The sequence below is a fragment of the Corylus avellana genome, chromosome 6, assembly GCF_965113065.1.
Source record: "Corylus avellana chromosome 6, dhCorAvel1.hap1.2, whole genome shotgun sequence".
In the NCBI taxonomy this organism is placed as follows: domain Eukaryota; kingdom Viridiplantae; phylum Streptophyta; class Magnoliopsida; order Fagales; family Betulaceae; genus Corylus; species Corylus avellana.
The window spans coordinates 13,239,998-13,252,383 of NC_142495.1; the positions used below are offsets into that span (position 1 = coordinate 13,239,998).

The window sequence follows — 12,386 nt, forward strand, 5'->3', positions numbered from 1 at the left end:
AGAAGACCTAGATTTTAGTTTCAGGAAACTTCCTATTAAACTGCTCTATAACAAAGTATATGATTCCAATGATCATCTGGTTATGGATAATGTTCTAATAGATATAAGAAATCTTACTTCAGTCTCTATTTACAAAAAAAGAGCTCATCATTCATAATTTAATTTTACCATGAAACCACTAGAAACTCGTATAGAAGTTAATCAGCAAACTAATGCTACAATTCAATGCCCACCTCACTCCATTGCTTTAAATCAACTTCCCACAATCCCTTGATGCGGGACAATATGCTTTGAGAAGAAAAGTGTGAAAAGGAAGAAAAAGAGGAAAAGAAGAAGCTGAGAAGAGAAGAGAAGAGAAAAGAAACAAGAGAGAAGAAGAAGAAACATCGAAGAGAAGAGAAAAGAGAAGAAATGGAGGGAGACGACAAACAGTCGTTCACATTTATCAATTGATGATAAACTGCTTTATACAAAAGAAAATTAGGTTTAAATAGACTAAGACCTAAACCCTAACCCTACCTAAGTTGTACTTGGGCGGACAGCCCACTAAAATAACATAACCCGTTTGAAACTAAATAACAAAATAAATAAAATGTGGACAATAATAAAAGTAGCCCATAATGATATTTGTAGCACTCAATCGCCCAACCACAAGGTCATGGGCTGGGTCATCCTCCAAAATCGTCATTCATGCATGCGTGTGATCAGTGGTCTATGTCTGATGTCCTCAACCTTGTCGAGTGTAACTCTATGCGGCTCTGTTAATACTCCAACTGATCAGGATGAAGCTGCTACAATGTGTTCCTGGTGATCCATATTTGAAGCTGGTCGTCCATCCCAATGAATGAGGAAATGCTGAACTTCGCCATCCCTGGTAAAGAGAACCTGCTCATCTAAAATAGCATCAACATGTTCTCTATGTTCTGGTGAAAGGGGTAATGGGACAGGATCAGGTATAGAGTTAATGGTGGGGTCAGGTAAAGGGTCCTCAAAAGGATCATTTAAAATAACTGGCTGGCCCCTATAAGCAACTAGATCATCTATACTAAATATGGAGCTAATACCATAGTCGAGTGGGATGTCAATGACATATGCATTGGATCTGTTAGAAGAGCGTCTTAGGGTTAATATGTTAAATGGGTATTTTGGTCTTTGTATTCAATGTTACAATATATATGCAATATGAGGGGAGAAAGGCTTCGTGAGAAACATATAGCCTCTTCTTCTATTTTCTTTTCATGTAAACCTTACAACATGGTATCAGAGCCATAACTACTAACTGTATCTGTTCATCCTTAGTAGGAAAGATGTGCAAATTGAAGAAGGCTTTGTATGGCCTAAAACAATCTCCAATAGCATGGTTCGAGTGGTTTTCCCGAGCTATGCAGAGATTTGTTTACAGGCAGAGTTAGGCTGATGATATACTTTTCATTAAGCATTCCACTCAGAGAAGCTTTGATTGCGTATGTTGATGATATTGTCTTAACAGGAAATGACGATGGAGAGATACAAAACTTAAAACAGTCTCTTGCTAATGAGTTTGGAATAAAGGACCTAGGTAATTTGAAGTACTTATGTCGGTATTGAGGTAGCAGGGTCAAAGCATGGGATACTTATCTCCCAATAGAAATATATACTAGATCTTCTCAAGGAAACCAGAATGCTCGGGTGCAAAGCCGTAGATAATCCAGTAGAGGTAAATGTTAAACTAGGAGAGAATAGTGAGATCCCTCTACTGGATAAGGGCAGATATCAGCGATTGGTTGGACAGTTTATTTATTTATCTCACACCCGTCCAGACATTGCATATGCTGTTAGTGTGGTAAGTCAATTTATGCATTCTCCACTTGAGCCTCATATGGAAGCAGTTTACAGCATCCTTTGATACTTAAAATCCTCACTAGGTAAAGGGTTCTTGTTTTCTAGACATGATCATTTGAAAGTAAAGGCCTATATGGATGGAGATTGGGCTGGCTCAATTATGGATCGACGCTCCACATCGGGGTATTGCACATTTATGGGTGGTAATTTGGTCACATGACGTAGTAAGAAATAGTTCGTGGTTGTTAGATCTAGTGCAGAAGCTAAATTCAGAGATATGGCTCATGGAGTATGTGAGACACTATGGTTGAAAATATTGTTGAAAGAGCTTGGGTTTGAGTCCAAGGACTCTATGTGACTGTATTGTGACAATAAAGCGGCAATCAGTATTGCTCATAATCCAGTCCAACATGACCGAACCAAGCATGTTGAAATTGATCAACACTTTATTAAAGAAAAACTCCGAAAAGGTATCATCTGCACACCATATGTGAAGACTGGCGAACAACTTGTAGATATCTTAACAAAAGGAGTATCTAATAATGTCCTTCATTCAGCCTTATGCAAGCGGGGCATGCGAGACATCTATCCCCCAGCTTGAGGGGGAGTGTTGAAGATGGAAACCATGGATTTGATTCCCCTTGATTTAAGTCTAGTATTATTATGATTTGATGTGATTTGATCTCAATGAAATATTTCATTATCCCTTCCATATTAGTTTCTAGGTCATTTCTATTTAAGCCTATGTAACTGTATGGATTGATCATTCGAATAAGAGAAATTTTTCTCTATTTTCTAATTGATAAAGTGGCACAGTTGCTTCACCTCCCTGTAATCAGAACAAAAGGGTTCTCGGTCAAGGTTGCTAATGGAGGGAAGCTTCAGTGCGAGGGGAAGTGTGAGCAAGTGGCGGTGGCCATCCAGGGCATTCCATTTGTCAGTGCTCTTTATTCACTGCTATTAAAAGGGTTGGACGTGGTGATGGGAATACAATGGTTGGCACTTTGCACCTGGGTCATCGCAGGAACAGACAAAGAGCAATCATGAAAAAGTAGCCTTCCTCAATTACTATTGATCGAACAAGCCCTGGCTTCTTTCACAGACCAGTAAAACCAATAACCCCTCTACCCAAACAAATTTGAAAGATTTAGCTTCCACAAGGAACAAACTGGAGGAAGCAATTCAACCAGCCAAGAACCAAAGGAGCCTTAAAACGAAGGAAACAACCAACCAGCAAGACTAGCAACGACAAGACACGCCTACACGGGCCATCATGAGAGAGAGAGAGAAAAGTAAGAAATACAATTGTTGTTAGCTACTTGTTATAAGACTAAACCAAAAAAGAAAGAAAAATTAAAGTTGAAGAATGCTATTATTTGCTGATATGGCATGAGCCACATAGATCTAAGAAAGAAGTTCCAAAATGGCGCATTCCATCAGTTTCAATTAATATATGTACATAAGGATGTTATTGGCACACAAAAAAGAGAAACAAAAAATGGACTCGATTGAAAAACTAAACTTTAGGAACTTAAACCTAATTCAAATTGCGAAAGGATTAACAGTGTATTTTAGCCATCTCACCAAAATTTGTCTTTCAATTATTGGGGGCATTCCACAATCCATACGATGAGAGTTAAGGTGAAATTAGCTTATAAAATGTCATTCCAAACTCTCTCTGATGGTTTTCTTATAATGACCTAGAAAGCATCACAATGTTGGTCCGACCAAAATCACAAAAGGTTCTACAGCCAAGTCATATAATATATATTTATGAAATTAACAACGAAAAAAAATCAAGAACTAATATGTTTTCAATGTCCTGTGCGAAACTCTGCAATAATTTTTTCAAATTTTGCATATTGATCATTTTTGCTTAAAAGGAAACTTTTTGGTGGTAGGAAGGCATATGTGAACATGTTCATGTTAATTACTGCAAACATCATTAGGACAACCAAGCCAGTTTACATATGAAACTCTCCATATGGAGGCACTTGGCATTTATTTTAACTTTCAGAAAAACAGAAAATCGTTCTTTTTTTTTTTTCTTTATTGCCAAGTTACACATGCAACCAGTGGGACTAGAAGCCACGACCTCACCCTCCACCTTGCTACAAAGGGAGGAAATCAAATTTGAGCTCATTGTTACCTCCAACCAATGGTAATTAAAAGTAACAACTAAATTAAAATAAAAGGCCTTGAACAGTAGTTACCTCCAACCAATGGTAGGATCTGGTCAATTCATAAGTTGCAAACCCACCATCAGCATTCTGCAGTAGTTTCAGAAAAAAAAAAAAAAAAAATGGCAACCATTAGAAACTCATTATAATACACCTGATATCAAATTGGACACATGATCATCCGGTGGCACAAAGAATCAAAAAATTGCTAAGAAAGGGAAATGGGGAGGCACATATCATTCAGAAATGTTCCTATAGAGAAACTCTTTTCTTTTATGAATTATATTAAACTTTGCAATGCATCATGCCATTCTTGTGTTTGCTTCACAATTTCAGATGTATGTTTCTGGCAACAGCAATGAAACCACATAAAGCCTTGAGTTGACTACCTGACGTCAATTACGTCAATTATGAGAATCCTACCATTATACTCTCATGTCATTATACAGTGCTAGCCACCATGTCTTATCTCAACCCATAAAGCAGACTTGTTTTTGCTTGATATGCCCATAAATCTTTGTTTATGTTCCTATGCAGATTCTGACTTCCCACTAATAATGCAAAATATATGATGGTTACCTGTAATGAAAGAATAACATGTACAGCATCATATAACCGCTTCACATCTACCGATTTCCCGACTGTTTCTGATGGAAATTTTGATAGTAATATAACAGCCTGCACAACAAAATAGATATCAGAAAATTTGGTTAGTAGATGAAGTAATATAACAGCCTGCATACTGTTTGTTCACACTTGACCTTCAATCCTTCCGCTGTACAGTCAGAAATAGGCCATCCATGATCTGCAGTTGAGAATGGCCAAGCACCCTTTGAAATGTGACGATACCAGAAATTTAGATCTCCTGGACAATCTTCTAAGACCTTCAAAGCGAAAGCACAATTGGTCAGGCAAGGATGATGTCAAACTAGGGTTTGCACGAAAGAGAGAGGCTCAAAGCGTAATGTGGCCTTCTCACTATTTTATATGGGAAGATACAATAAATTACAGAAATATTGTTTTTCCTTTATTACAATAATACCATTTATAACACTCTCCTTGAGCTGGAGTATATATATCATATAAGCCCAACTTGAAAGAAATAAATTCTAACCAATTATGACACAAGAACATTATAAACAAATCAACAAGTTGGTCTCCAGAATCTACAAGTAGATATATCTCCACTCAATATCTTATCTCAAATGAAATGACAATCAGCCTCAATATATTTAGTTCTTTCATGAAATACAATATTAGAAACAATATGCAGTGCAGCCTGATTGTCACAAGATAATGAGATGGGAGTAGGAGCTGTAAAACCAATTCTTGAAGAAAATGTTGTAACCATGTTAGCGAACTAGCAACGAGAGCCATTGCTCTATACTCAGTTTCTGCACTAGATTGCACTACCACTGTTTGTTTCATACTCTTCTACGCAAAAGAGCACAACACATAAGGTATACAAAGAGAAACACCTAACGAACAAAAAGAAAAAAGTTCAAGAAAGTCACAAAAACTAGAAATATGAAAACAATAATAAGCAGTCATCCAGTGGTAAAGAGTTTAGAAGAAGGCCTTTAATTCCACTACCGTCCTCACTATCTTCAAAGCTTCCATCATTTCTTTCTCTCCAAATACACCACATTAAGCAAGACGGAATCATCTCTACACTATTTCACTTTGAAGACTGCCAAACTGCCCTCTCCAACAAGTGAAGAGATCCACCACTTGGCGAGGCATGACCCACGCTACCCCAAAAAGACCAAAGACAAAATTCCAAAAGCACTAGTTATCTCGCAATGGAGCAAAAGATGATCAAAAAATTTCCCTACTCTTCTTCTACACACAACACTAATCTACCACAACGATATGTTGCTTCCCTAAGTTATCCAAAGTGAGAATCTTTCCTAAAGCAACCAACCAAGCAAAGAAGGCCAATCTCATGGGGGCCTTATTCTGCCAAATACTCATCTAAGGAAAAGGTGTAAAATCATCGAGGAAGTAAGACATTATAGAAAAATCCCATATCTAACAACCCTCTCTTGGAGGGGCCCAAGAACCCTAATCTTCACCACCCCATCTTAGTCTAATGGAATACAACAAATTGAAAAACGAAATAAAGAAATCCACCTCCTAGTCTTGTGCTATTCTAACAAAATTAACATTCCACTGAAGAGCGTTGGTAAAAAAGCTATAGATGATCTACCATGGAAGCATACCTAAAGCAAGGAATAATGAAAAACTCCGGGAAAGCCACCTTAATGGACTGATCCCCACATCATGCGTCATGCTAAAATCTAAACTTGGAATAGTAACTCATCTCAAATCTACTATATCTAGTAAACTCCCCTTAACCGCTCCTATTGTATTTCCAAAGACCAACCCCGTACACCCCATTAACCCGAATAGAACATCACCCACCCCACAGACTATCATATTTAAAATTTACTTCCAGTCTTCATAGAGCTTCTCTTTCTCATAAGCGAGTACAATAACCACTTCCCCAAAAGAGCTCGATTGAACAGAAGTACATTTTGGACCCCAAACCCCCTCAGAAGTTGAAGAGCAAACCTTAAACCTTACTAAGTGAAATTTGAACTCTTCCCCAATATCACCCCAAAAATAATTTCGTTGTAATTGTTAAATCATTACTTATTCCAAAAACTTAAGTTGATAAGAAAAGGTAAATTTAGTCACTTAATCAATACTTTAACACTGCCCCTCATGTGTAAGCTTAAATTCTCTTTTAATAAGTGAGGCCCAACACGTGAAATATTTAATTTAAATGGGAGGTATATTGACAGAGTCAGGGCTCAAACTCAAGACCTCTAGCTTTGATACCATATTCAATCACCACTTATCCCAAAAACTTAAGCCGATAAGAAGAGGTAAATTTAATTATTGAATCAATACTTTAACACTCACTTCAACAATAACTTTTCTATGCAATTGGCAAAGCCAATAAAGAGGGGGGAAAGAGACATGAAATAAGTAGACAAATTAGACAAGGTGCTCTTGTGCAAAATAATCATATCACCCTTGGACAAGTAAAACCTCTTCCAACCAAAACAATGCTTTATCTTCTCAATAATGTATGCCATCCCAAAATAGATTTAGCCTTAATAAAAGCTCCCAACAAAAGACCTAGATACTTCATAGGCAAAGAAGAAGCCATGCATCCCAAAATACAAGCCAGACCTTCTACATTATTGACATTGCTATTAGAGACCAATTATGATCTAGCAAAATTAATCTTCAAACGAGCAATAGCTTTCAAACATAAGAACAAGCAACGTAGATGACGAAGCTAATATGGGCTTGTCCGGCAGAAAATCAAAGTGTCATTTGAAAACAAGAAAACAAAAGATGAGAGATGTTGAGCCCACCAACATTTCCAAGCCCCGCTGAAAAGCCTGAAAAAAAAACCCCCATTCACTGTAGTAGATATCATTTTATTTAAAGTCTCCATAACAATGATAAACAACAAAGGAGACAAAGGGTTCCCCTGTCTCAGGCTATGAGAATACTAAAAAATCTTGTGGTGTGTGGTTCACCAATACAAAAAAAAAAAGAAAAAAAAAAAAGGAAAAAAAAAAAAAGCCAAATAAATACAATGAGCTATCCAATTACACCATTTTCCCCCAAACCGCACCTCCTTAGCATGTACAATGGTAAACCCCAATTAATATGATCAAAAGCCTTTTCTATATTCAATTTACAAAGCAAATTTGGCTTCCCATATCTTATATTGCTATCAAGGCATTCATTAACAATGAGAAAAAAAATCTAGAATTTGCCAACCCCTGAAGAATGCATTTTGGTGACTTGGAATTTTTGGAATAAGAGAATAACACTCCACCTACTCGACTAATAGGTCGAAAATCCTTAAGATCAACAACCCTTGATACTTGTTTTGGAATAAGAGAAATAAATGTTGCATTAAGACTTTTTCAAACTTGCCTCTAGCATAAAAGTCATGAAAAGCATTCATTATATCTTCTTTTAAAACACCCCAGCAAGCTTGGGAAAATACCATAAGAGTAATTGTGAGGGCTCGGGGCCTTATCACTATTGTTGGTTTTCACCACCTCATGAACCTCAGATTCCTCAAACGCTCTCTCCAACCAGTTGGCCTCAACTTCACCAATGGAGTCAAAAGAAAGGTCATCCAACTTAGGCTGCCAACTGAATGGTTTAGTATATAAGCTATTATAAAACTGCACAATGTGTTCTCCGATCTCATAATGTTTGTCAGAAACTGTACCATCAACAATCAAAGATTCAATGGAGTTATTTCTTCTATTAGAGTTGGCCACAAACAAAACATTTTCGTGCACTTGTCACCTTCTCTTAAGCCAAGATGCCCTCGATTTCTACCTCCAACTCACCTCCTCCATAAGAGTAGTCCTCTCCAAATCACTAATAGCTTTAGTCTTCCTCATTTTCTCATCATCATATAAAGTTCTCTCTTCTTCAATAACCTCAAGACCTCGTAACTCTTCCAGAATAAGCTTTTTTTCTCTCTACATTGCCAAGAACCACCTCATTCCAAACTCTTAAATCAGCTTTCGAAGCCTTTAGTTTGTAAGCCAAAATGAAATTCGGAGAGCCTTGAAAGTGATAAGAAATTCACAACTGTTTCACCATATCCATAGAACCCTCATATTTTAACCATATCTTCCCAAACTTAAGAACCTTCTACCTTTGTGAAAGTCTTCACAATCAAGAAGAATAGGGAAATGATCCAAGTCTTGGCAACCTCCTTTGAGATACTTCAAGAAGTTTTTTTTTTTTGATAAGTAATAATGCATTAAAAGAGCGCAGAGGGGCGCAACCCAAGTATATAGGGAGTATACAAGAGAGCGACTAAGTAGGGGAGAAAGAAGAAGAGAACATAAAGAGAAAATCAGAAAAATTAATTACAAAAGGAGCAAGCCAGCCTGCAGTCCAAGTGAAGAGAGTGTACAAAAAGAAATGAACAAGATTCTCAAGGTTCCTCGACAAGTCCTCGAAACATCTTGCATTCCTCTCCTTCCAAAGGCACCATAAAAGACAAAGGGGGGCCATCTTCCACACCACGGCACTACTAGCTCTTCCACCCGACCACCAACTGGCAAACATGTCCTTGACACTTCTAGGCATAACCCAACACACGTTGAAGCGAGAGAAGATAACATCCCACAACTTGCGCGCAACCCCACAATGAAGAAAAAGATGATCTACAAACTCCCCATCCGATTCACACAAACAACATTGATTAATCACCACAATACCTCTCTTCTGAACATTATCCAAAGTGAGAGGTTTCCCCAGGGCGGCCGACCAAGCAAAAAACGCCACTCTCGAAGGGGCCTTTGTACGCCAAATACATTTCCAAGGAAAGTGAATGGACTATTTAGAGACAAGCATCCTATAAAAAGAGCGAACCTCAAACTTTCCTTTTCTTGATGGGATCCACCACATCCGGTCCTCCCCTTCCCCACAAATCGATAACGAATACAAGAGAGAAAAGAGAGAGGCTAAGACCGTCTCCTCCCAATCATGAATTCTTCGGGAAAATGTAATATTCCAGTGAACCATACCATTTAAGCACTCCTGGATATCTGCAATGGAAGCATCCTTATTGCTAGCAATATTAAAAAGACCGGGAAAAGCTTCCTTGAGGGACATCTCTCCACACCAAATATCCTCCCAAAATTTAACTTTCACCCCCAATCTAGGATCAAATCTAAAGTGGCACTGAAACGACCTCCAACCCTTACAAATGTGTTTCCATAACCCCACCCCATGCGTTCCACAAGGAACTTTAGAACGCCAACCACCCCAATCCACCCCATACTTTGCCACCAAAATACTTCTCCACCAAGCTTCTTCCTCATTTGCAAATCTCCATAACCATTTCCCCAAAAGAACTTGATTAAAAAGACGCAAGCTCCGAATCCCTAGGCCACCCACAGCAATCGGAGAACAAACCTCATGCCAACTGACCAAGTGGAACTTAGGTTCGTCTTTAAAGCCCCCCCATAAAAAATCCCGTTGAATCTTCTCAATGTGATTCGCCATAGAGACAGGAATGGGAAAGAGAGACAGAAAATAGGTGGGAAGATTTGATAAGGTACTCTTGATGAGAGTAAGCCTCGCCCCCTTAGACAGGTACTAGCGCTTCCAAGGGGCCAACCTTTTGGCAATCTTCTCCAACATATCATCCCAAATACTCAAAAGCTTGAACAAAGCCCCTAGCAGAAGACCCAGATACTTCAAGGGCAAAGAACTAGTGCTACAACCCAGAATACCAGCCAACTCCCCCGACTCCACCGCACCTCCGACAGGGACCAAGACAGATTTGCCCCGGTTTACTTTTAACCCTGAGATCGCCTCGAAACCGATAAGGAGGGCTTTAATGTATCTAACTTGGTCAGAAGCAGCCCCACAAAAAACCGTATCGTCAGCAAAAAGAAGGTGAGAAACAGTTACCCGCTCAGGCTTTCTGGCACCCACATAGAAGCCGTTAATAAACCCCCTACTAATAGAAGCATTAATCATCCTGCTGAACGCCTCCATGACCATAATGAACAAGAAAGGCGAAAGAGGATCACCTTGTCTCACCCCATGCGAACTCACAAAGAAGCCGGAGGAAGAGCCATTAATCAACACTGAGAACCGCACAGACGAGATACAATGCTCAATCCATGTACACCATTTCTCACCAAACCCACACCTCCTTAGCAAATACATTAAAAACTTCCAGTTCATATGATCATAAGCCTTCTCCATATCCAACTTACACAAGAGGCCGGGATCCCCAGTTCTGACACGGCTGTCCAGGCATTCATTGGCAATAAGCACCGAATCCAAAATATGTCTTCCTTTGACGAAAGCATTCTGCGGATTGGAAATGACCCGATTCATGACTCCCCTCATTCTATTGGCTAAAACCTTCGCAATAATCTTATAAATCCCCCCCCACAAGGCTGATAGGGCGAAAGTCCTTCAGATCAGAAGCCCCATGTGACTTCAGAATAAGAGCAATAAACGTAGCATTGAGACTTTTTTTGAATTTACCTCGGTCATGGAACTCCGCAAAAACAGCCATGATGTCCGGTTTGATCACATCCCAGCAATCCTGGAAGAAAGCCATAAAGAAACCATCCGGGCCTAGAGCCTTGTGCCTATCGATTTTTTTGACTACCTCCCACACCTCCCTTTCCTCAAAGGGAACTTCCAGACTAGAAGACTCATCCACCTCCAACATATCGAAATGGAGATTATCCAACCTCGGTCTCCAAGTGAGAGACTCTGTGAAGAGCGACTCATAAAAGCGAGTAATATGATTACTAATAGCCTCTTGATCAGAGGTACTAGTGCCATGGATGTTCAAAGACTCAATGTAATTCTGTCTTCAAGAAGTTGGGCTTCCTAATCAGGAGAGACAAGAAATCTGTCAATTCTAGATCAAGAGGGAAGACCTCGGTTCTGACCATGTATGAGTTCCACCTACTTGGGGAAGATCCATAAGACCCTGATAAAAAATGAAATCTGAGAACTCCACCATAGCTGGAAAGAAATGGGCTTCACCCGATCTCTAACTAGAAAAAGAGTGATGTTGAAATCTGCCCCAATGTACCACGGCAAGTTCCACTAACTAAGGAAACTAGACAACTCATCCCAAAAAAAACTTCTATCACCACTAGATTTAGGACCATAAGCACCAGCAAAATCTCAGGTAAATTGATCTTTTACATTTCTGGAAGAACAAGCAACAATGAACTCCCTCACACTCTTTGATTTATTCCACCACCCTCTTATCCCACATAAGTAGAATCTCGCCAAAAGCCCCTCTAGAATCTTAACACCAACAAACCACATGTTGGCAACCCCAAAAGCTACGCACAACATATGACATATGCTCCAATCTAGTTTATTTTTTTTGCTTGATAAGTAATGTTGTATATATATAAAAAAAAAAAAGCGCAAAGCGCCTCTCAGTACACAAGAAAGTATACATAGGTAGCCCAACACAAGCCCGAAAACACAACCCAAGATGACCCAACCCAAAAAACCCAACAAGAAGCCACAGCCAAACAGAGAACCCTAAAAGAGAACCCAAAACAGAAGCCAACAATACCCCAGCATAAGCCCTAAAAACCCAAAACCCCTACTGCACCTCAAGAGGAAAAGAGAAATCATTTGCAGTCCGAAAACAGCCGCATCGGCGCTGGCATTTCTCCGAAGAAAGTCTCCAACTTCTAGCCTCAAAATTGATGGAGCACTCCAAATTCTTAAGCTCCCTCTTTCCCTTAACCTTTATGGGCTCTTGCTCCACTTCAACCTTCGAAAAAAGATTCTCAAGACTTTTCTCGTCACCTCCACACGTCAACCCGA

General features: G+C 39.2%; 1 protein-coding gene across 2 annotated transcripts in view; it reads right to left on the reverse strand.

Moving 5' to 3' along the window:
• LOC132186332 (cycloartenol synthase) overlaps positions 1 to 12,386 on the reverse strand; it is a 61,378-nt gene that overhangs the window by 12,405 nt on the left and 36,587 nt on the right. For both annotated transcript variants that reach the window (XR_009440741.2, XM_059600248.2), the window contains exons 10-12: positions 4,763 to 4,885; positions 4,581 to 4,679; positions 4,035 to 4,091 (exon numbers count right to left, since the gene is read on the reverse strand). Coding sequence is in view for 1 of the 2 variants with exons in the window: in XM_059600248.2 (XP_059456231.2) it covers positions 4,035 to 4,091; positions 4,581 to 4,679; positions 4,763 to 4,885 (279 nt within the window). In the remaining variant the exon portion in view is untranslated. The remainder of the gene's footprint in view (positions 1 to 4,034; positions 4,092 to 4,580; positions 4,680 to 4,762; positions 4,886 to 12,386) is intronic.